Here is a 20,198-nt window from a genome sequence, read left to right as displayed (position 1 = left end):
AAACATCAGACGCAGGATTCTGATTAATGTTTTTATAAATCATATGACAGTTAATAATTTCAAGTATTGCTGTCTTTCGCTCGTTTATAAGAAGTTTAGTTCGGTTGATTTCACCAGCTATTTACATGTGTAGACACTGTTATACACTTTTATCATCTTCTCTTCAAACGCCAGACGCAGGATTCTGATTAATGTTTTTATGGATTAAATCTTCTAATTAAAATATAAATCTATCTACTGAAATAACTTAAAACGTGAATTCAATATTGTATATTCCTCCCGTCAAACAAAAGAGATGTGTATATGAACTATGCTCACGCAAGACAGAGAAATTCGCTTTTTGACAGCTTGTACCAGCTTGAACAAAACACGTCACTTTCATCTCCGAGTGGATTGTTTTGAATATTTTATATTAATGTATAGGAAAATAGTTGAACTTATAATTACAACAATCTTTGAATACGGAAGAAGGAAGAATCATATATTATTACATATGTACATGTACGGTGTACCACTTTCCAGAAAATCTATTTTAATTGACTGCAGGAAATAACATTTTCAAATTCAAAATGGAAGGATATGATTACAGTCTATTTAAATCCAGAGTTTCTAGAATTAGTATATAATCAAATCAAAATCTCACAACAGAGATAAGACTACGTATGGATACTATCTTTATATTTGTATAAACTACTTTTATGACTACATATTATATGCACATTGTTAATATGTTTTGACATACTGATATACATTTGCCCGGCTGTTACAAGTTCATCTACGTTTATGTAGAACTTTCTTTTAGGCATTTCTATCTAATATCTGTAATCTTGTATACCCTATGGGCCCAAAATTGGAAATAAACTATTATTATGGTTCCAACTTTAAGACTGCCACTGAGTCTGATGAAACTACAATATAAGCGTGGATATGTTCGCGTGTTTAAATTTTACACGTTGCAAATCTATGGTAAAAATATAACATTTCTAGAGGGGTAAGAAACAAAGTGATGTTGGGGGTTTCGCTGATTACATCTTTATGATAAAAAAAAACCGCATTCTTTGAAGACAATCCCAGTAAATGAAGAATTAAAGATTGCTGTGAGGAATATAAACACACAGCTTTAACTTCTTTGGATGTTCATAACATTTCGGTGTATTTAATCATAATTCCGAAAAATACTTATATCTGACCTCTACAATTCACTAGAAAATATTTATGTTATTAATCAATTACATGTACATGAGTACAACTACACCTGAGAGTTATAAAATATACTTATCTATTTATATGTAACTTGACCTTCTTATAAGAGGGAAAGATATATAGGTCGTGTCTGTTTTCTAATCCTCATTGAAATCATTCAATAAAGTACGTCTAAACCCCATCTGAAAACATTCTGTTGTTTAATCAATATAATATCCAGTCAAGAAAATTATAACTATCAACTATTAAAAGTCAACACAGCCCATGAAAAGGTTTAAACTCGAAAACTCGGTAATGACTGATAGAATCAAAGAGATATTTTCCTGAAATTAAATCTAAATGATGTGGTCATGTCTGTAATTGTAATTAATGGTGATTGCAATAGAAATATAAGAAACTATAACTGTGATAAAACTTTAATTAAAACAAACAATGCACTGTTTTGGCAGTCTGACTGATACCATCAAGATACAAAAAACCTAGCTATGTCCCATCCAAGACTCCTGCATACAGTGATCACACAGTCACTCAATCTCATATTTCTTCTGCATCGTGTTGATATGTAACAAAGCTTGGACTAGTTCATTTCTGTCTTCCTTTTTAAGGTAGTTCATAGGTTTGCTGCAGGAAAACCGAGGCCTCTGTTCCCCTACTTCATACTGTACAGACCTTGTCACATCCCCAGTCCGAATCTTTTCCAAGGTGTCTTTGCTTACATGAAGTGATGTTATTCTAACCTGAAAAAAACCCCCATCTTAATGTGACTGAAAGAGCAAAATAAGCGTTACCTGTAGTTTTTGCCTGTCTAACATAATTAAAAACAAATGAAAAGCTGTCAATGTGACAGCAAACCAGGTTTTCTTTTATGTAAACTGTATCCATAATCCATGTCAACCCTTATCCAGTGAAATGGAGTACCCTACATGTATATGCAACATTTTGCCAAAAAATGACTAAGTTCAAAAGCTAGTATTTTTTTTATAAATTATCGGAAATCAAAATCCTAGCAATATGCACACCTCTGATATATGTACAATTGATCTGCAAAAGAACAACTTCCTATCTTGAAAACTGTAGGAGGAGTTATCCGTACAATGAGGGTACCCTATATGCAATATTTTGCCAAAAAATGACTAAGTTCAAAAGCTGGTATTTTTTCGATAAATTATCGGAAATCAAAATCCTAGCAATATGCACACCTCTGATATATGTACAATTGATATGCAAAAGAACAACTTCCTATCTTGAAAACTGTAGGAGGAGTTATCCGTACAATGAGGGTACCCTTTTGGCAGCCGCCCGCCCGCCCGCCATCCGCCCGCCCACCCGCCCGCCCGCCATTTTCACCATTTTAATAACCGGATTTTTCCGTTGGAAAACCCGGTTAAAAATCAAAGGCATTTAGTCACAGTTATTTTGCATCTATTAGAGTTTGTTATCTTTGGGCCAGGTATACCGGTATACTTGTAACAGGTAACTGGGTAGGCCAATGAATTTACTACAGCCAATTTATGTTAGAATTTTGGTTTATTCCCTGTGCAGGTATTACTTTTTTCACCTGTATACTTACAAGTCCTCTCTCCTTTCCTTTTCAAACTTTTATAAAAGAAATTGAATTAAATCAAACCAATAGAATTTGGTATATAGCAACAGTGTTCACATTGATACTAGAATTTTTCATTTTGACCAAATGTGATGTTAATATTTCTCAAATTGAAGGAGGAAGTCCACAGACCTAGTTTTTAATTAATTATGCAGAACAATCTCAGAGTACCAAATGTTGTGTAAAACCATGCAAGTATAAGCAAATTAATCATCAGGAAATCATTTACTGAGAACATGGAGGAGAGTTTACAACAATCCAGACAGGATACTGCATTCACAGAAATAACATATTGCGCCTTTTATTTATTTCCACCAAATCACATGCTAGAAATCAAATTCTGTCACATAGATTGAACATTTCCCCATATTCAGATAATTGGGGGGGGGGGTTAGGGGGTAGAATGTAATAAACCTACAAATGTCTTCTCCACTGTCATTCCTAGAATAGCCCTGGAGGTTGCAGATCTGTCCAGATGTACAAGGAGCCCCCCTACATGTGGTGCACAGAAACAGGCTGGACTCTGACAGGAAGTAGACGCTGTGCTGACCGAGGCATTAGATCTAGGTTTCTTGTTTGGAGGAGAATCAATCGTTTCATTCACAGATGCTGAATCTTTTGATATCTATGAAATAAAAAAGAATTTAACAGGGAAAACTTCAGTACATGGAAACAATTTAGTCTACCAAAATCTGAGTCGAAAGAATGTTTAAAATAAATCTATCTCTCTCTCTCTCTCTCTCTCTCTCTCTCTCTCTCTCTCTCTCTCTCTCTCTAAAACACAGTTTGTTAAAGACACTGATTTAATTTCAATTTAAAAAAAATTAATTTAAAAGAAAACTCAAGGTTTTATCTTAACCTAAAATAATAAATTGACTGCAACCTTGACATTTAAGCACATACCATGGTCTTTTGTCAGTTCAAGGTTATGATGCGAAACACAAACGTCCATAAAGTACATGCAATTTTACAATCAAACTGAAGTAGCTAAAAATGTAAAAATCAAGTTTTGTAAAAAGGAATACCTGACAGACAATCAGTATTGGTCTGTGTGTTCTAGGGTTGGAGGTTGTACACAGTAGATCAGGGCGTGATCCGACTGTCCTGCCCAGGATCTGGGCTTCTTTTGTACTGACAAGTGGCTGATGCCTAAAATACAAACACTGCAAATTGTTAGAATTCTGTTTGCTATCAACATTGAAATAAAATCTGAAAAAATTGTCAAATATCTTCAAAGGTAAAAATCATACTGCAAAAGCATAATCATGAAATACGATATACATGTATGCAACAAGCAGGGTATGGTAAACATGGTAATATTATGATATTAAGGTATCTAGTACATATGTTAATATTTAATTTGTTATCCATTTTCGAGTGATGTTGCTGATATCAACTTTAAAGAATATAAAATGAGAGAAAGTACAATTTGTAGTTGAAATATTAAAGGCCATTTATTGGTACATCTATAGTCTGTCGGATGTTGGATAGTCTGTCTCAAGTTATTGTTTCCCTCACTTTTTTGGCGAATTTAGTTAATAAATAAAGAAAATAAACAGATTGAAAATGTTAAAAGGGGAAAAATCAAAGATATCCTCATTGATACATGATCTGTTTTTATCCATAGAAACTCACAGGAATGAAAACACACTTCTTAATACAGAGATTTACAAAGGGAAATGTTTACATATTGAAGGAATATCATAACATTATTCAAGGAGGGGGGGGGGGGGGGGGGGAGGGGGTAAATACATTAGTCCTGTTCAATGTTTATACTAAATTCCAACAATATAGTTTCTGACATTGGAGGGGGGGGGGGGGTTCATACATGTATGACATGTTGTACAAAAGAGGACCCATTCCAAGATGAGAGACAAAATTGTTAAATCAAAAGTTAAATTATCAAAAATGAAATAACGACAGATACAACAATATACAGCAGAAAACTGAATACTTGTAGTGAAAAAACTTACATAGATGACATCCCAAACATCTGCAAAAATTTGTGAAACAGAAGTTCATACTGCCACTTAAAAGTTTCCCTTTTCTCCTCTACGACATTCAGCACACACCCTAATGTGTATAAAAAGTCATCGAAACTGCTTCGTTCAAACCTACAAAAGAAACAAACATCTACAATACAAAAAACACAACAAAATACATGTAATTAATTAAGAGGAAGCCAAAGTGCTAATCTGCTTACTTGATCAACATTGCATAGGAGTCTGATAAAAGTTCTACATCTATGCATAAAAAATAGTCAATAACACATATTTTATCAAGATACGTTTCACATTGACCATCGTTATCCATTGAACCCCTTGATCTTTTCTTGTTTTCCTGAATTATTCGAATTCATTATTCTCTGACCAACAATGGTTAAGTGAAACCCTAGTACATGTAGTTTCATGTTGTATGTACATAAGGTATAAGGAATCATTCTTTGAGTATTATGAGGTGATAATTTCGGTCGGGGTGTGATCAAATCCAATAAAGGGCTTTATGATAGATTTGATCACACCCCGACCGAAATTATCATCTCATAATATTCAAAGAATGATTCCTTATTACTTATATTTATATAATTTTAAGCCATCGTACGATTATATATTTAAATATTGATAAGCAAACTCCGCTGGCGCCTCGATTTGGCGTCATTTGTATTATGGATTATATAGTACAAAATCGATATGTAGTGTTATCACAGGCAAAGACACTGGAAAATGTAAATATATGTAAATAAAACATTAATATGCGGCAGGCCTTGTTATAAAAAGATGCAACTGTTTAAAAATGTATGTATTTATATACATTAATGCAATTGATGAGATTTTCTGCCTATAAAAAAGAATGAAGGAACCAGTCAATTTTTCCAATGAGAACCATAAGTGAGTTGGCCTGTGGTCTGTTATCAGATGAGAGATGGCTGTATACATAGGTTCCTGATCACAGCTCATCATAAGGGATTTCAAAATAATAACATAATTTCTTTTTTTTTAAAGAAGTTTTTCACATTAAGAAATATCTATCAACATAAGAAAAGAAAACAAGGGTCATTCTTTATGAAGTCTTGTTCTCTATACTGTCAGGAAAGTCAATTTTTTAATGTTTTCCACCTGTTCACTTCCATATAAAGAAATGGAAGAGCAGATCTCTCTTTAAGTATCATTAGCTTGGAGATGTACACTATCAAGAATAAAACAATAACATGTTTTCAGAAAAAAAAGTATGATTAGCTTCATGTTTACCAACTTACATCATACATGCGTAAAATGCTATATAACTGCTACATGTTATTAAAAAAAAATCGTATAAAAATGGCACTAACGGGGATTTATGTGAATGACCAATGGTATCATGGAAATCATCCGGTTGTAATAGTTTGACCAAGTTTTTGTTGTGTCGCGTCCTCTCCCAAAGTTCCTCTACTGATGCAAAATCCATGTTGCGAAGACATAGAGAAGTTTTTAACACCTTTGTTTCGATATCTTTGAGAACACTTTGCGAAAGCGTGACCAAACTCCATTCTTTGATAATCTGTTCGGGTAAATTTTCGCTGATAACAACACCCAGTTTATCTAACAGAGTCGGTGTCCATCTCGAGGTATGTAAGAGAACGTTCTCATCACTAGAACTTGGCGAATTGCTGTCCTTAGGCTTTTTAAATGACGAGTCACAATGGGAATGTGACAACATCGGGAGCCTGGCCTCGGGAGGTCGGATCCAATCTTGAAAACTGAAAGTGAAAGCGTACTTCTGTTTCTTCTCATTCGGAACACCTCGGCCAATGCCATTGCACATGTCATTCCGCTTCCTAAACAAAACTACCCCAGTCAAACCAACCTAATCTCAGTCAGGCAGTTCGCAAAAATAAACGCACGAGTTTGTTTGGGTTAATTAAGTTATAGACTCATATATATTCAGGCATGTAGCATTGTTTTTTAGACGCGGGGGGGGGGGGGGATCCAGGCAAAAAAGGCAAATTCCCAAAATCATGAAATCCAGGGGGGGGGGGGGGTTATAACTTTTTTCCTGTTCATTTTCTTATTTTCACTTCAATATATCACTTGGTCTTAAAAACTTTAAAAACGTGAGGGGGGACTTCTTAATTCACTTCATTAAGAAAAATCTTGCTGCGACAAAAGAGTGGAGGGGGGTAGCCCCCCCCCCCCCCCATGTAGCATTGTTTTTTAGACGCGGGGGGGGGGGATCCAGGCAAAAAAGGCAAATTCCCAAAATCATGAAATCCATGGGGGGGGGGGGGGTTATAACTTTTTTCCTGTTCATTTTCTTATTTTCACTTCAATATATCACTTGGTCTTAAAAACTTTAAAAACGTGAGGGGGGACTCCTTCTTAATTCACTTCTTTAAATGTAAAATTAAGAAAAATCTTGCTGCGACAAAAGAGTGGAGGGGGGTAGCCCCCCCCCCCCCCCCGATGCAAAGTGTCCGTATATTATATCTGTAACTTGGTCCCATTCTTCCTCCGTAAACATGATACGTGCAAGGAAATAAAACACCGTCTCGATCAATTAACATGCACTGAGTGGCCGTAGAGTATTTGTTTAATACATGTATAACATATATTTCAATATGGTCAAATCAACTAATTCAGAAATATAAAACTAATCCACATAGTCCATATACAGATTTAGTTTTGTCCAAAACATGTCATTGCGAGCGATTATTTCGATCCACTTTTCTAAAGAGTATAAGAGAATATCCAAAATAACACAAACGCAGATTTATAAAAAAGAAGAAAAAAAAACCCCAAAACAAGGTTCTCCCAAAATTACCGCAAATATGTTTACGTCCAAAATTAATCACCAAACCAAGAAAAGAAGGGAATGTTATGAAAATTAAACCCTATCTTTTCATGCTCCCTAACCAACGAGCTGCAGGTAGAAAGATTGTTGGTACCCGTTCCATACTTGCTAGTTCTAATTATAACCGCTATTCCCCACAACCATTAAAATACCGTGTTTTGTTTTTTTTGGTTTTTTTTGTTTATGTTGATATCATATTTTATTATATATTATTTTTTTATATTGATATTTTATTGATCCAATAGCAACTATTTTTAGACATTCATTGCATATTATAATTATAAATATCATGACACAAAAATAAAGTTATGTAAAAAAAAATCGTAAACAAATACATGGAATTCTAAATCGTATAAGTTGTAAAAAGATAATTTCAAATGCGTTAAAAATGTAACGAACATATAATTATGACATTGATTGAGAAGTAAGGAAAGTTTAATTTGTTCATTAGAAATCAGGTGCATATAAACAGCAAAGAAAATATAAAATCAATTTTACAATTGCAAATTAGATATTTACATTGATTATTTACAAGCATTTAAAATATTAGTGGCATCAGAGTAACCTGTCAGCTGTCATATGAACTGCTTTACTTTGAAATTAAATGCTCGATTTTATGGTTTTTATTACAGATACGGAAGATTTAATTGAATATATTATGTTTTCAGTGCAAAGTGTAATAGTACTCCAAAGTACTTTATTCTTTCACAAACTTTTTAAATAAATAATTTTTACTCTGAATAGGCCTAGTCAGGTTTTTTTTTTCCACTTAGGCTGCCAAACGGTCCCATTATGATAAAGTTCCGAAATTAAATTTCTTTTGACACAATTGAAATATTTCCTTTCATCAAAAACACAAAAATCATTTCCAGCTATTGCTATACGGAAAACAACACCTCCTTGCACAATGACATTATTTACAAACTTCCGCAAATTAATTTTGCCCTTTTTCACATTTATAACATAAAATTTGACTTTTGCATTATTGTGTCACTTTGGTTATATAGTTTGTGTGGCTAATGATACAAATCAAATTAATGAAAATTTATTCAACTTTTCATGAAACCGATGTGTTCTGTAAATATCCGACAACATTTTTATAAGATCCCAATTATCTAATTATCTGTTTTGAAATGTCATATAGGAAAACAGGTTGTACAACATTTTAAAATCGCCTCCTCTGGCGTAATAAAAAAAATATTAAAAGATATTATCATTTACTCACTTTACTTAATGGATAGAAAATTAAAGAACCCTGTAAAAGTCACGAAAACTATTTTAAAATCAGTTAGGGACTCATTTCCTCTAATCTTTCATAACTGTTTCTGTGTGTCGATGGAAGTCTCTCTCTCTCTCTCTCTCTCTCTCTCTCTCTCTCTCTCTCTCTCTCTCTCTCTCTCTCTCTCTCTCTTCTTGGAAATCTACTTCAGCGAATCATAAACATGTTGAGAATCTCGACAGGACTTTTTCTTTTCAACTTTAAACGCTAAGGAGTCGATATAGTCGTTTTCCATGGTGTTGACCAGTGGATCCTGCACGTCCCCATCCTTCTCCTTGTCAACAGCATCAACGGTTTCCCCACCCAGGTTGTCATACAAGTGTTTGTCTGTTTCGACCGAGTGATCAGACTTCAACGTTTTCAGATTTTCAAATGTTTTGTCAACAGACTCCGACCCTTGTTCAGTTTTTCTAGATCCTTCGTCAGCATCCCCATTTTGTCCTCGCGACTTGTTAATGTTAGACATGGAAAAGTATTTGTTTGTTTCGTTGGAGCAACCGGACTTAAGAGCTACTGTAACAGTAGTTTTTAGTTTTTCGTCAACAGATTCCGAAACTTTTTCATTCTTCTCATTGTCAACATCTCCATTTAGCTCATCCAAATCGTACAAATTATCGTTCGTGGCCCCAAGGTGACGGAAGGTCAACAATTCTTCGACATGTTTCACTTCTTTTTTCTTTTTCCTGACGACGTACTTCCGCCACATGTACCTGCAGACAATGGCGACCAGGATGACAATTAGCACCACCACCGTACTGATCAGGACAGGTGTAACCTTTACACCCGGGGACCGCTTCAGATCTAGGCTTTTTCCATTGGATCCAAGTTTTTGGTCAGACTCATTAGAGATTCCTTAAAATATATTAGGACAAAAATGAAAAAAAAAATGACTGTTATCATATAACACTCTAATAATTTTTCTGATGTTTTCAGCGTTATAATAAAAAATTCTTACAAATATAACATATTTAAGGAAATGGGCAAAAAAGAAAATACATGACTGTACTCTCTCTCTTTCTCTCTTGTTCTCTCTCTTTTCTACCCCCTCTCTCTCTCTCTCTCTCAAATACATGATTGCGTTTTGATTAAGTTATAATTAATCAGACAACACATACATGCAGTTACATTTATCTATACATCATTTGAGAAGACTTAACAAATGGCCCATCAGATCTACCTTTACATTTCAAAAAATGATTTTTAGCCATGAAGTGTATCTTTATCTTTATGAAGATCCCTTCGTCTCAAGAAGATTAATAAAGTCTATAAAAGGGTCACGGCTACCCAACCGTCTTTAGACTATCTGGTACACACCAGTTATTGTGTTGGTCCTCTGTCCGTTATGGGGACATCCTGTCGATACACTGCAGTTTTCTTTAGAACAGTTACATTCTGACTGGCAGTGGTCTCCGTAACTCGGAAAGCGGCATTCTATGGAGCAATTTATTCCAATGTAACCAGGGGGACATGCTAGAAGGACATGAACGTATAGATATTGAAATTGATCAAATTTAAAAATATTTATACCTAAAATAAGTTTCCTGGTTCTATCAAATTTTTCTAAATATGTACAGATACTGGTACTGTATATATTAATTAAAGAATAATCGATAAAAATGACAAACAATGTATAAAGAAAAAAAGAAAAATTTTCTTCTGAAATTTTACAATTTTCATATGAATAAAATTGACATAATAGAGTGAATAACAGAAAATTTCTTCGGGTTACACAAAGGTGATATTGAATGACGTCATAGTACTGAATATACGAATTAATAATAATTATGACTATATATATTTCCACTTTCTGTATTACTGTTATTAATTGTAGAAAAACATTAACCAAACTAACAAAAAATTTGTTAAAAATGAAAATATACAGCAAAACTTATGTAAAATTCATCTAATATAAAAATACAACGCGAATTTCTTTGAAAGAAAATCACTTGGTGCTCTTTCCCGTGGAATTTATATTAATCAATACTGTTGGAAAGCTTGGCTTTTTTCTTTCTTGCTAAATAATAATAATACATACCTATGCACCTTTGAGACAGCAAGTCATAAAAAAGATCGGAACCACAGCTGCAGTTTTCCCTTTGAGACATGTAAGAAGATTGCTTTATGGCAATTGATTATATTCTTACATATGCATAGATTTTTAATGAAATATCTTTTAAATAAGATAAGAATTACTTAATATCATTTCGGAATCTTTTGTCTTACGGTTTTTGGTCTCCTGATTTTAAACAATACAATTTGCATGCACAAATATAAAACTCAAAATAAATGTGAAAATAATTAAGTTAAAATGCTGTATGTTATTTAGATACAACTTACGATTGACACAAGCCCTTTATGGTACAGGCATTCATCAAAAGAGTGAGAGGAACCAGGTAAAACACTGAACAGCTCATGTTAAGAATGTTTAAGGAATTCACGATACTTATATCTAAGCTACCCTTACTTGTAACAGGGATAGATGAAAACTGTATTTTTATATGTAGTATTGATAGATGAGACCAGTAACATCGACTCCTCGTGTTATATACTTAGCATTGATTCACGTGGTTGGAACTTAAGTTCGCCAACTCCAAACAAGGAACAATGTAATTTAGCGGAACCGAATGCTGTTTATTGACAAGGTTGTATAAAAAAATATTTTAAATAGATAAAAACAGTTTTTGTGTCTCTAGACTAGAAACTAACTGTCACGTCTAGAGACACAAAAACTGTGTTTATTTTTTTTTTCTAGCCAATAAAGTTCATCTGATAAAATTAAAAAGCTCATGTATTTTTATTTTTCTAACATAGATATTTTCATTATCATTCTAAATAGCTCCGGTTGTGAAAAACAAGGGTGTGTTCTCCTTAAGGTTGACTGTATACTAGTATTTGCGTGACTTCTGCTTTGTTAGTATTGATCTGAAATCATGTTCATGATGCAATCTTAGGACAAAGAACCGTCTTGAGGGACGCTTTTAAGGTCGACTGGTTGTTTTCGAAAGTATACTAATTAGAAAGAATCCTAAGAATTGTATATGTATTTATTATAAGACTGCCTCTGGCATATTTTAAATCAATGTTTCTCCTTTGAATTTGATTCCTCTGACGGCAAATTGATATACTATTAGTTAAACTTTACAAAACTAGTAAACAGGAGAGAAAGAGAGACAGGAACGCTTTTCATTGCTCTGGTTTAGACAATAAGTGCTACATGAACCACCCAGGAGTCGATGCCTCCATTGACACTAACTATGTGATTTGTGTCAATATTTATTTTCACTTTATGCCATCTTTTACATACATAATGTATGTTATAGTTCTGGAGACTGTAAAGCCCATAATTTCTTTCATCATGTACCGCCCTCCTCTGAGAACTTTAGTATTAGCATAGACGTTATCATATCTTTGTCCATTTGTCGTATAGATCTGTGCAGACGTTTGAGAATTATAAAAGAACAAATTTTCCTTTAGCTTGTATTTTCAAATTTGTTATTTACATTTTTCTTCAAATTATAAAGATTATTTGGAAATAAAATGTTTTGTGTTATCCAACTCCTTTAAAGGGACTTGGACACGATTTGAGTTCAAAATTTTATTATTTTTTTTATGTATAAACTGGTTTACCTGTGCATTTTGAATGATTGACCAAAATTTGGATGTTTGAAGTCAAGCCTTTAGAGAAATACAGAGTTATGAAAACAAAGCTCGAGTCTTATATTTGTTTACAAATAATGGTAAGTTATGAATTATCATTTAAATGACTCGTGGCAAACAAGATAAACTGATTGAATGTGTTCGTAAATGATATTAACAACAGAGAAAAGCAATATTTGATTGAAACGTATACCAGTATAACCCGTATGTTAACAATTACAAGGCTCGGGCTTTGTTTACTAAACAAAGAATTTTAAACTGTGTATCTTGCTTATAACTCAATATGACTTTCAAGTTTTGACAAAGCATTAAATATACCCCCTAAGACCTGGTAACCATTATAAACAAAAAGAATCGAAAAATAAAATTTTAAATGTTAAGCTTAAATCGTGTCCAAGTCCCTTTAAAAGTTTTACGAGCACGCGGTTTAAGAACATTTACATTTATTCTATTTTACCCTTATCAAGTAATTTTTCACGTACACAAACAATCTGATTTCCCAATACCTTGCATAATTCTATGGCATTATCACTTTAAATAGGAATTTAAATTCCTATAGGATTTGAAGAAAGCTCCCATAGGATTTAAAAATCCAATGGGAAATCTTGGAAATACTTTTCTCTCATAGAAAATATCATTTCTGTAGGTTTTTATAAAATATTATAGGATTGCCAATAATTCCTGCAGGAAAATAATTTGTTCCGCCGGGTATTACCATTTTTCTGTAGGATGTTAATATTCAAAGGCAAACATCTAACCTGTTAGGTGAGATTAACCAAAAGCAAAAGTGGATATATATTTTCAAGACAATTATCTATCATTAAGTATATATGGATTATTACGAAACTACTTATTAACCTCTTGAAAAGTTCCCACCTTGGCAGTGGCATTATGTTGACACGATTAATGTTCTACATGTCTTTGACTGCATGCGTTCTCGCTTCTCGTCACCAGGCATTGGTCGTCAGTAAAGCCACGGTCTTCTTAATTCAATTACAGAATCAGACACTTATGTTCTCATTTTGTGTCTGCATAAATAACACGAATAACGCAATTATAAGCATTTGTGAACAAATAAGATTAAATTTATTTGCAATATGTAGGAACGTTCCCGAAAGTAAAATATTTCAAGGACGAAATAGCTAGGTTTTAATACTTCCTCTTGGTAGAGATATCTTCTTTTCTGCTAAACGATTTATACACGAACGATCATCACAATAAGTATAACATAATATTACCCACAATTTTCAAGTAGAATAATCTGTCATTTATCATAACAATTCGCTCAATCCCTGTTAAAATATTAACCACTTGTTTATGTATCATGTAACGATATATTTTAAAACTTATCAATCCTTTCGACAATTAACCACTTGTATGGATGGTTGTTTTGATTTGAATAGTAATGGTATTGACTATAGATATGTTTCCTTCTTTCGTACATTCTTTGCATTTACAATAGCTAATGATGGGAAAACTGTTTCGAACAACATTCCTTGGTGATATTTGATACCATTTCGAATCTAAAACGGTATTTGTACTACATGAAGACATTTTTGCATAAGCATTAATATTTTATAAAATGACATCACACACTTTGTTCACTCCGAAACAACAACCCTTTCTACAGTACAATAATTTGTAGCTTTAATTTTTAACAATTTAGGCACTTAGGAACCTTGCATACTTTAAAACACTCTATCCCAAGATGTTTTTGCAACACTTTTTATTTTCTTAAAATGCCCCTGGTTCAAACGATATTCATTCACTAAATTTCTTCTTTGGAACGTCCCAACTGTTGTCAGGTTGAATGAAATGTTAACTGGAACTGGAATGGCAAAAAAAAAAAAAATCAGAATTTCTCGTTAAAAATCTGTTTAGTAACGTTGTTGTCAACGTTTTGAGTAAAATGAGCTGACATGTCAATGATGAGGAAAAGTTGGAAAATCCATTTTTATTTTATTTCTTTTATAGGCATGTTATATTTTTCAAATGTCCACTGAAAAGTAATGGAAACGGTAATACTGGAGAGTTTACTATGTGAGTGACCAAACAATAAAACTTTGCATTACAGGTTTACCGACCAACTACAAGTGGTGTTGTTAGAGTTATTTTTTTTTAAACAAGAACTTTTTAAATGCATACTAAACAAAGACAAAAAAAACAACCAAACAACACCCCCCCCCCCCGAGATATCAAATGTCCGCTTTTTTGTGTGAAGAAGATATACACTGTAACAACTTTTGGCTTACAAGCCTTCTATTGTTTAAAAGGCAAATAAGCATTTTTGACACTAAAAATGTTTGAAATCGTTTGATACCCTTGTTATTTAGATAACACATGATCAAGCACTTTCCAAAGAATCTAATGTTACAAAGAATTCAAACAAACAAATTCCCTTTTATAAGTAATATCAATAATAATGTGCAGGTCTAATATTTAAAAAAAAAAAAGACATTATGCAGTTTATAAAACATTACGATTTTTTAAAACTATTTTTTTTAGAATGAAGTGATAAAAAAACTAAGAATGATCATGCATGGCTAAAAAAAAAAACCAAAACAAAAAAAGGAGCTTTAGTTAGGAATATAACATTGTGTGTGTTGCAGACACCTCTACCGACCATACTATTAACCTTTAGTTAACAAATTAACACTTGTTCATCATTTATATGTACATGAATCTGCTGTTCCGTGCCAAAATCATCAATATGTATCATGTTTGTGTTCTTTACATTTAAACTATGAAGACACGGAAGAAGGAAACAGCATCAAACAAGCACGTTCTGTAATCCACAACTTCTTCCGTATGTACAAGTGCTAATTGCAAATAACTTCAAAATAAGTTATTCTGTACTAAAACTATCCACATCAAGTACTGTCTATTTCAATACAATCATATTGTGAGAAATAAATTTGACATTACACATTTTGTTTGATATTCCTGACATTCAGATACATGTGTACATATGTTTTAAGTTCACAGTCGTACCATAGGCAAAATCAATCCTTTCATCAATTATCGAACATTGTTCAACATTTAAGGTCAGACGTGACCTATCTTCTACTATTTTCTCTTTATTTCTATCTCCACAATGTGAAGATTTCCACTGCGTTATGCCAAATTTATATTTTCATGTTACATATTTTTTTTCCATTTTAATATATGGTTTCAATCGTAAATATATGTTTTGACTTTTAAAAAAAATCATGTATTGTATTTTATATGCAATTAAAAGAAAAATTCAAAATATTCTAACTCCGAAAATAGCGTGGTAATGTACCCTGAGTTTTTGGGCATTCACAGGTTTTAATGCAATAAAGAAGAAATAATCTCTCAAGGAAAATTATATAAAACTGAGGAACGTCGCATCTGTCATTAAAGTGGTACATATGTTACACCGATATACAAATGTGGATGAAAGTTCAACAAAAGTTGTTAACCGTTTTAAAATTCTATATGTATTTTATTATATTAAACAAAATTAAGTTTAAAAAGATTTTAAAAAATTGTAAAAGTCCTAGCGAGTTTCAAACTCGTAACATTTTTGCAGATGCTCTAACCAACTACACTACAAGATATAATTTTAAAAAATAATGAAAAGAAAATATCTATAGGATCATGCGAATTCCATTGCTTATGTCAAAAATAGGTTGGTCACTGTACATGCATTTGATCATAAAATGCTTTCTTTGGTGATTCATGTGAGATATAAAAGTGGCGACATTGGAGAACAAATACATAAATTGCAAAAGCGAGTTACGTAATTTTTTTTATAAAATGATGATTACCTCCCTAACCCGAATGAATCATCAAAGAAAGCATTATGTTCTTTATATTTACACCTTACTTTTAACAAATGAATAAATTGATTGTAAAAAGTAAGTAAAAATCACTGAATTACTGTTAACGTACATCATTCCGTTAGCTAAACGAAACAGCCAAATCGTATCTTATGGGAATTTGAGTCTGACATCCTCATGATTATTTCGTGTAGTCCGTGATTTTTCTCGATGTAGGTTTCGACAAATTGATAAACGGGGCATGACGATTCTAGTCAGGCTGTCCCTATAGAGCTATTAATTAACTAGAAATTTCCGTTAGAAATAAAGAGAATCATACTCGGTATTTGTAAATATATGGAAACATCCTTTTTCTGCTTAACAATCTTAAAACAACAACCTCGGCAAAGATGTATAGAATGTGGAAAAAGATAATATTAATAATACTTTTAACATATTAATAATTTTTTTCATAGAAAACGATACATTTGTACTGTATGTATTTCTTCTGTACATGTATTATACTTGGAATGATATTCATCAAAATTGTTTAACAATAAATTTAAATTAAAAAAAAAAAGGAAATAAAAAATACAAAACATTAAACACAGGGGTTCGGTTCCGGGGAAAACAAATCTTTGCCTGGCATAAAAGTTTAAATTGTAATCAATTAAACGAATAACCTTTTGACACTCCTGGTACAATGTTCCTGGTTTGATTTTGAGAAGCAGGTGGTTTCACTCACGTGACGCTTTGCTATATAAGTCAGGAATTAGTTTGATTTTGTTGAAATCTTTCTATGTTATTGCTAATTATATAGACAAGAGTCATGACTTCTCTAAGTTCAGCAGTGTCTGTGATTCTTCTTGTGCTAATGACAAAAGTCTGCATAATAAGGGGATCGTGTTCGAAGTGAGTTGTTTTTAAACAAAAGCTACAATGATTTGAACATTTTGATATGTAAACCAACGATTAAATGATAGTCAATGAAAAAAGAAAAAGGATAAAATATAATTTACATCTTTTATTTCATAGTTTTGTAGCATTTAGAAAAATTGTTCACTCTAAAGTATTATCTTGCTATTAAATTACAGCCGCCATACATCAGACTGCTGTAGTACTGGATATTTTTATGACTCTGTGTCCAGAAAATGTATGGGTAAGTATCATCAAACACGAACGACAAAACTGTTGAGTATTTTATTGTTACTAATCTTATTTGTAGATGAATAAGAAGTTTATATAATAAGGCTTTATCAATTTTGAAATTGTACAAGTTACTTTATATGTGCAAGAATACTTTTTATCATGCTAAAAAGGCATGGATGGTTTTTTTAGTTGTCTATTCTTTCACAAAAATACTATCCGTAGCTAACAATTTATTGTGGGCTAATTGTCAAACAATTAAAAAAAAAATTCTTAATACACACATTGAGCTATAATGTTTTATGATTCATCCCTGACAACTTTCTCGAGATTTAGAAAGGTGTGAACATTAAGAAATAAAATAATATGAACTACTGTGCGTTAAACCAAAATAAAAAAAAAATAAGAAACTAAAATCTGCAATTGTAATCAAAAAAAATTATTTTCCAACGTTCTATTTCAACAATAAGACTGCTTTTGTATGCTTTCCTACTAATGAGTAATGTCATCGATCAGTATTCTACAAAATATTACACATTATTAGATAAATGTGGGTATATATTATATTGCATTTGTTCATAAAAATATTTGTTCTCAATCTGTAAAGTGTGCCCAGACGGTTTCACTGGAGTAAATTGTTCCATTAAATGTCGTTTTCCGAGTTATGGATACCGCTGTCAGTCTGCCTGCAACTGCTCAGAGGAAAACTGCGAGGCGTCGACAGGATGTATATTGAATACCCAAAGGATTCCAAAGAAAAACGGTTCGATTTTAAGTACAAGTGTTTCCCAAAAAAATTTTTTACTTTAATAATATCCAAACATTTTTGAATTTATTAAGTATCTTTTATCCAATTATTTAGAATATATATATATCAACAATTAACAATTTCTTTTTTAAATGAAATTTAACCTGACTATTTTGACTGGTATTATTAGCTAATTATTATTTGTTTTGCGTTATTTTACACCAAAAAATAAATATATTGAAATATTGGTTTAGTCTCAAAATTGTAAAATCGTATTTTCAAATGAATACATGTACTTTATTGATCAATCAAATGATAATATGTTAGTATTGGTGAATTGATCCACCGTAACTATATAACATTTTAAAAAATATTCGTTTAGATATAACCACATATGGGATGTATCCTCATATTGGTTTACAAAGTACATTTGTAGATGCGCTCTCAACGACAGGCGGATCCCTGGTATATGCATCTGATCAAGAAACGGAATCGGTCTCAGGATCAAAACAAATAAATCTAGAGACAAAGAGATCCCCGGATGTGGTGGCAACACCTGTCCTGGTCACTACCGTTGTGGTACTTCTTGCCGTCTTAGCCGCCATTGTCTCAAGATACACTTGGAGGAAGTACGTTGCCAGGAGAGAAGCAGAGAACAGAGGAGAAAACCCTGTAAAAGACTTTGAAGAGTTTCTAAACAGAAAACCCGGTCACTCAGACGAGACGAACGAAAATCTGTATGACGAACTGGATGAGAAAAAAATGGATGCTGCAAAGGAAAAGAATGAGAAGGGACCTAAAACTCTGGACAAAACATTGCAAAATGACTACATTGATTCTCTAGCGTTAAAAAAGAGACAATCTGATCGGGAATCTAAACACTTCTATGATCCTCTGAAATAGACAGCAAATCTACGGCGGAACTGAATACTAGTACGCCTTTTTGAGGCAATGTGCGTGTTTGAGAGAGAGAGAGAGAGAGAGAGAGAGAGAGAGAGAGAGAGAGAGAGAGAGAGAGAGAGAGAGAGAGAGATTAGCGATTAGCTATATCATGCTGTTTCAAATCAAATATTCAATATATGTTTGTATATTCTATCCATTGACTATTTACAAAAAGTATCATGTGTCACCCAAGGTCAAGATCAAATAAATGCTGAACAATCAGAATTGGGTTGGGGGGGGGGGGGGGTCCCGAGGTTTGAACTACCCCCCCCCCCTTTTCATGGGACATCCTAAACATAATCCTATTAATTTATAAGCAATAATGTTTTCGATGTTCCTGTGGCCGCATGCACATAAACAGAGGAACATGTGCTCCACATGTCTCGAGACAAATTGATAACAAAAAACAAGTATTCCTTTTAAAGGAATGATCGGCAATAATGATATATTGATAGCTAGAAGCAATCCACATGATCAGTTTGATGTAAAATAATTAAAAAGTACTGTATTTTTACAAAATATAGAATATTTTGAATCTGTACACCATAATTTCATCATTATAAACCGTCAACAAATTTAATTTTGAAATAAATTTGGGGAAAGCCGTTCGTAAACTCCTGTCTAGTTTTATATTTTTAACGTTATTATTAAATGTTAATGTATCTTCTTCTTCTTCTTCTTCTTCTTCAGAATACTGAGAAGGGCTCTTAAAAAAGCATTAACACGTATACAAAGAAAAAGTTGTATTAAATAATCTAATGCGACTGAAAACATAACTTGCTATTGAGGTCGCATTATAACGTAACCTTGTTTATAAATCAAGCCGTCTTCCTAGCTACTAGTATGCAACATCAGTGGATCGAGGTCAGTTCATTGAGCATCTTCTTATGATTGAGGTCAGTTCATCGAGGTCAACTGCATTACTGAATGAATCTTTCGATCGAAATTCTTACGCGTGAGACAAAATGTGCATTCTTGAATTAACAGGTCGAACTGTATTTTATGTATGTA

General features: G+C 32.8%; 3 protein-coding genes across 3 annotated transcripts; 1 reads left to right on the top strand and 2 right to left on the bottom strand.

Moving 5' to 3' along the window:
* Positions 1–1,603: 1,603 nt before the first annotated feature.
* LOC105347090 (uncharacterized) lies at positions 1,604–6,622 on the bottom strand. Its single transcript, XM_011455987.4, has 5 exons — positions 6,135–6,622; positions 4,780–4,920; positions 3,832–3,955; positions 3,225–3,431; positions 1,604–1,940 (listed from the first exon to the last, which is right to left on the bottom strand). Exons 1-5 carry the CDS (start codon positions 6,605–6,607, stop codon positions 1,728–1,730), a joined length of 1,158 nt encoding a protein of 385 aa, XP_011454289.3. The 5' UTR covers positions 6,608–6,622; the 3' UTR covers positions 1,604–1,727.
* Positions 6,623–8,050: 1,428 nt separating this feature from the next.
* On the bottom strand, positions 8,051–11,481 carry LOC105347089 (uncharacterized). The gene is made up of 4 exons (XM_066070853.1): positions 11,250–11,481; positions 10,948–11,006; positions 10,227–10,382; positions 8,051–9,764 (listed from the first exon to the last, which is right to left on the bottom strand). The coding sequence occupies exons 1-4, from the start codon at positions 11,324–11,326 to the stop codon at positions 9,055–9,057; spliced, it is 1,002 nt and encodes a 333-aa protein (XP_065926925.1). The 5' UTR covers positions 11,327–11,481; the 3' UTR covers positions 8,051–9,054.
* A 5,645-nt stretch (positions 11,482–17,126) lies between these two features.
* LOC105347088 (uncharacterized) lies at positions 17,127–20,172 on the top strand. The gene is made up of 4 exons (XM_011455985.4): positions 17,127–17,263; positions 17,446–17,510; positions 18,105–18,260; positions 18,682–20,172. The coding sequence occupies exons 1-4, from the start codon at positions 17,181–17,183 to the stop codon at positions 19,146–19,148; spliced, it is 771 nt and encodes a 256-aa protein (XP_011454287.3). The 5' UTR covers positions 17,127–17,180; the 3' UTR covers positions 19,149–20,172.
* The last annotated feature ends 26 nt before the right edge of the window (positions 20,173–20,198 follow it).

The sequence above is a fragment of the Magallana gigas genome, chromosome 9 (assembly GCF_963853765.1).
Source record: "Magallana gigas chromosome 9, xbMagGiga1.1, whole genome shotgun sequence".
Classification (NCBI taxonomy): Eukaryota; Metazoa; Mollusca; class Bivalvia; order Ostreida; family Ostreidae; genus Magallana; species Magallana gigas.
The sequence above is the reverse complement of the archived record's forward strand: the minus strand, read 5'-3'. Positions and strand labels throughout refer to the sequence as shown.

What these genes read in the sequence shown, in the direction of transcription:
- LOC105347090 (XM_011455987.4), bottom strand. Translation starts at nt 6,607, where the DNA reads ATGTGCAATGGCATTGGCCGAGGTGTTCCGAATGAGAAGAAACAGAAG. An exon ending in GGTCATTCACATAAATCCCC is followed by an intron (nt 4,921 to 6,134) that starts GTTAGTGCCATT and finishes TTTCTTTTGTAG; the next exon opens with GTTTGAACGAAGCAGTTTCG. An exon ending in CAATACTGATTGTCTGTCAG is followed by an intron (nt 3,432 to 3,831) that starts GTATTCCTTTTT and finishes TTTATTTCATAG; the next exon opens with ATATCAAAAGATTCAGCATC.
- LOC105347089 (XM_066070853.1), bottom strand. Translation starts at nt 11,326, where the DNA reads ATGAGCTGTTCAGTGTTTTACCTGGTTCCTCTCACTCTTTTGATGAAT. An exon ending in ATAAAGGGCTTGTGTCAATC is followed by an intron (nt 11,007 to 11,249) that starts GTAAGTTGTATC and finishes CATGTCTCAAAG; the next exon opens with GGAAAACTGCAGCTGTGGTT. An exon ending in GAGGACCAACACAATAACTG is followed by an intron (nt 9,765 to 10,226) that starts GTGTGTACCAGA and finishes ATATATTTTAAG; the next exon opens with GAATCTCTAATGAGTCTGAC.
- LOC105347088 (XM_011455985.4), top strand. Translation starts at nt 17,181, where the DNA reads ATGACTTCTCTAAGTTCAGCAGTGTCTGTGATTCTTCTTGTGCTAATG. An exon ending in ATAAGGGGATCGTGTTCGAA is followed by an intron (nt 17,264 to 17,445) that starts GTGAGTTGTTTT and finishes ATTAAATTACAG; the next exon opens with CCGCCATACATCAGACTGCT. An exon ending in TGTGTCCAGAAAATGTATGG is followed by an intron (nt 17,511 to 18,104) that starts GTAAGTATCATC and finishes CAATCTGTAAAG; the next exon opens with TGTGCCCAGACGGTTTCACT.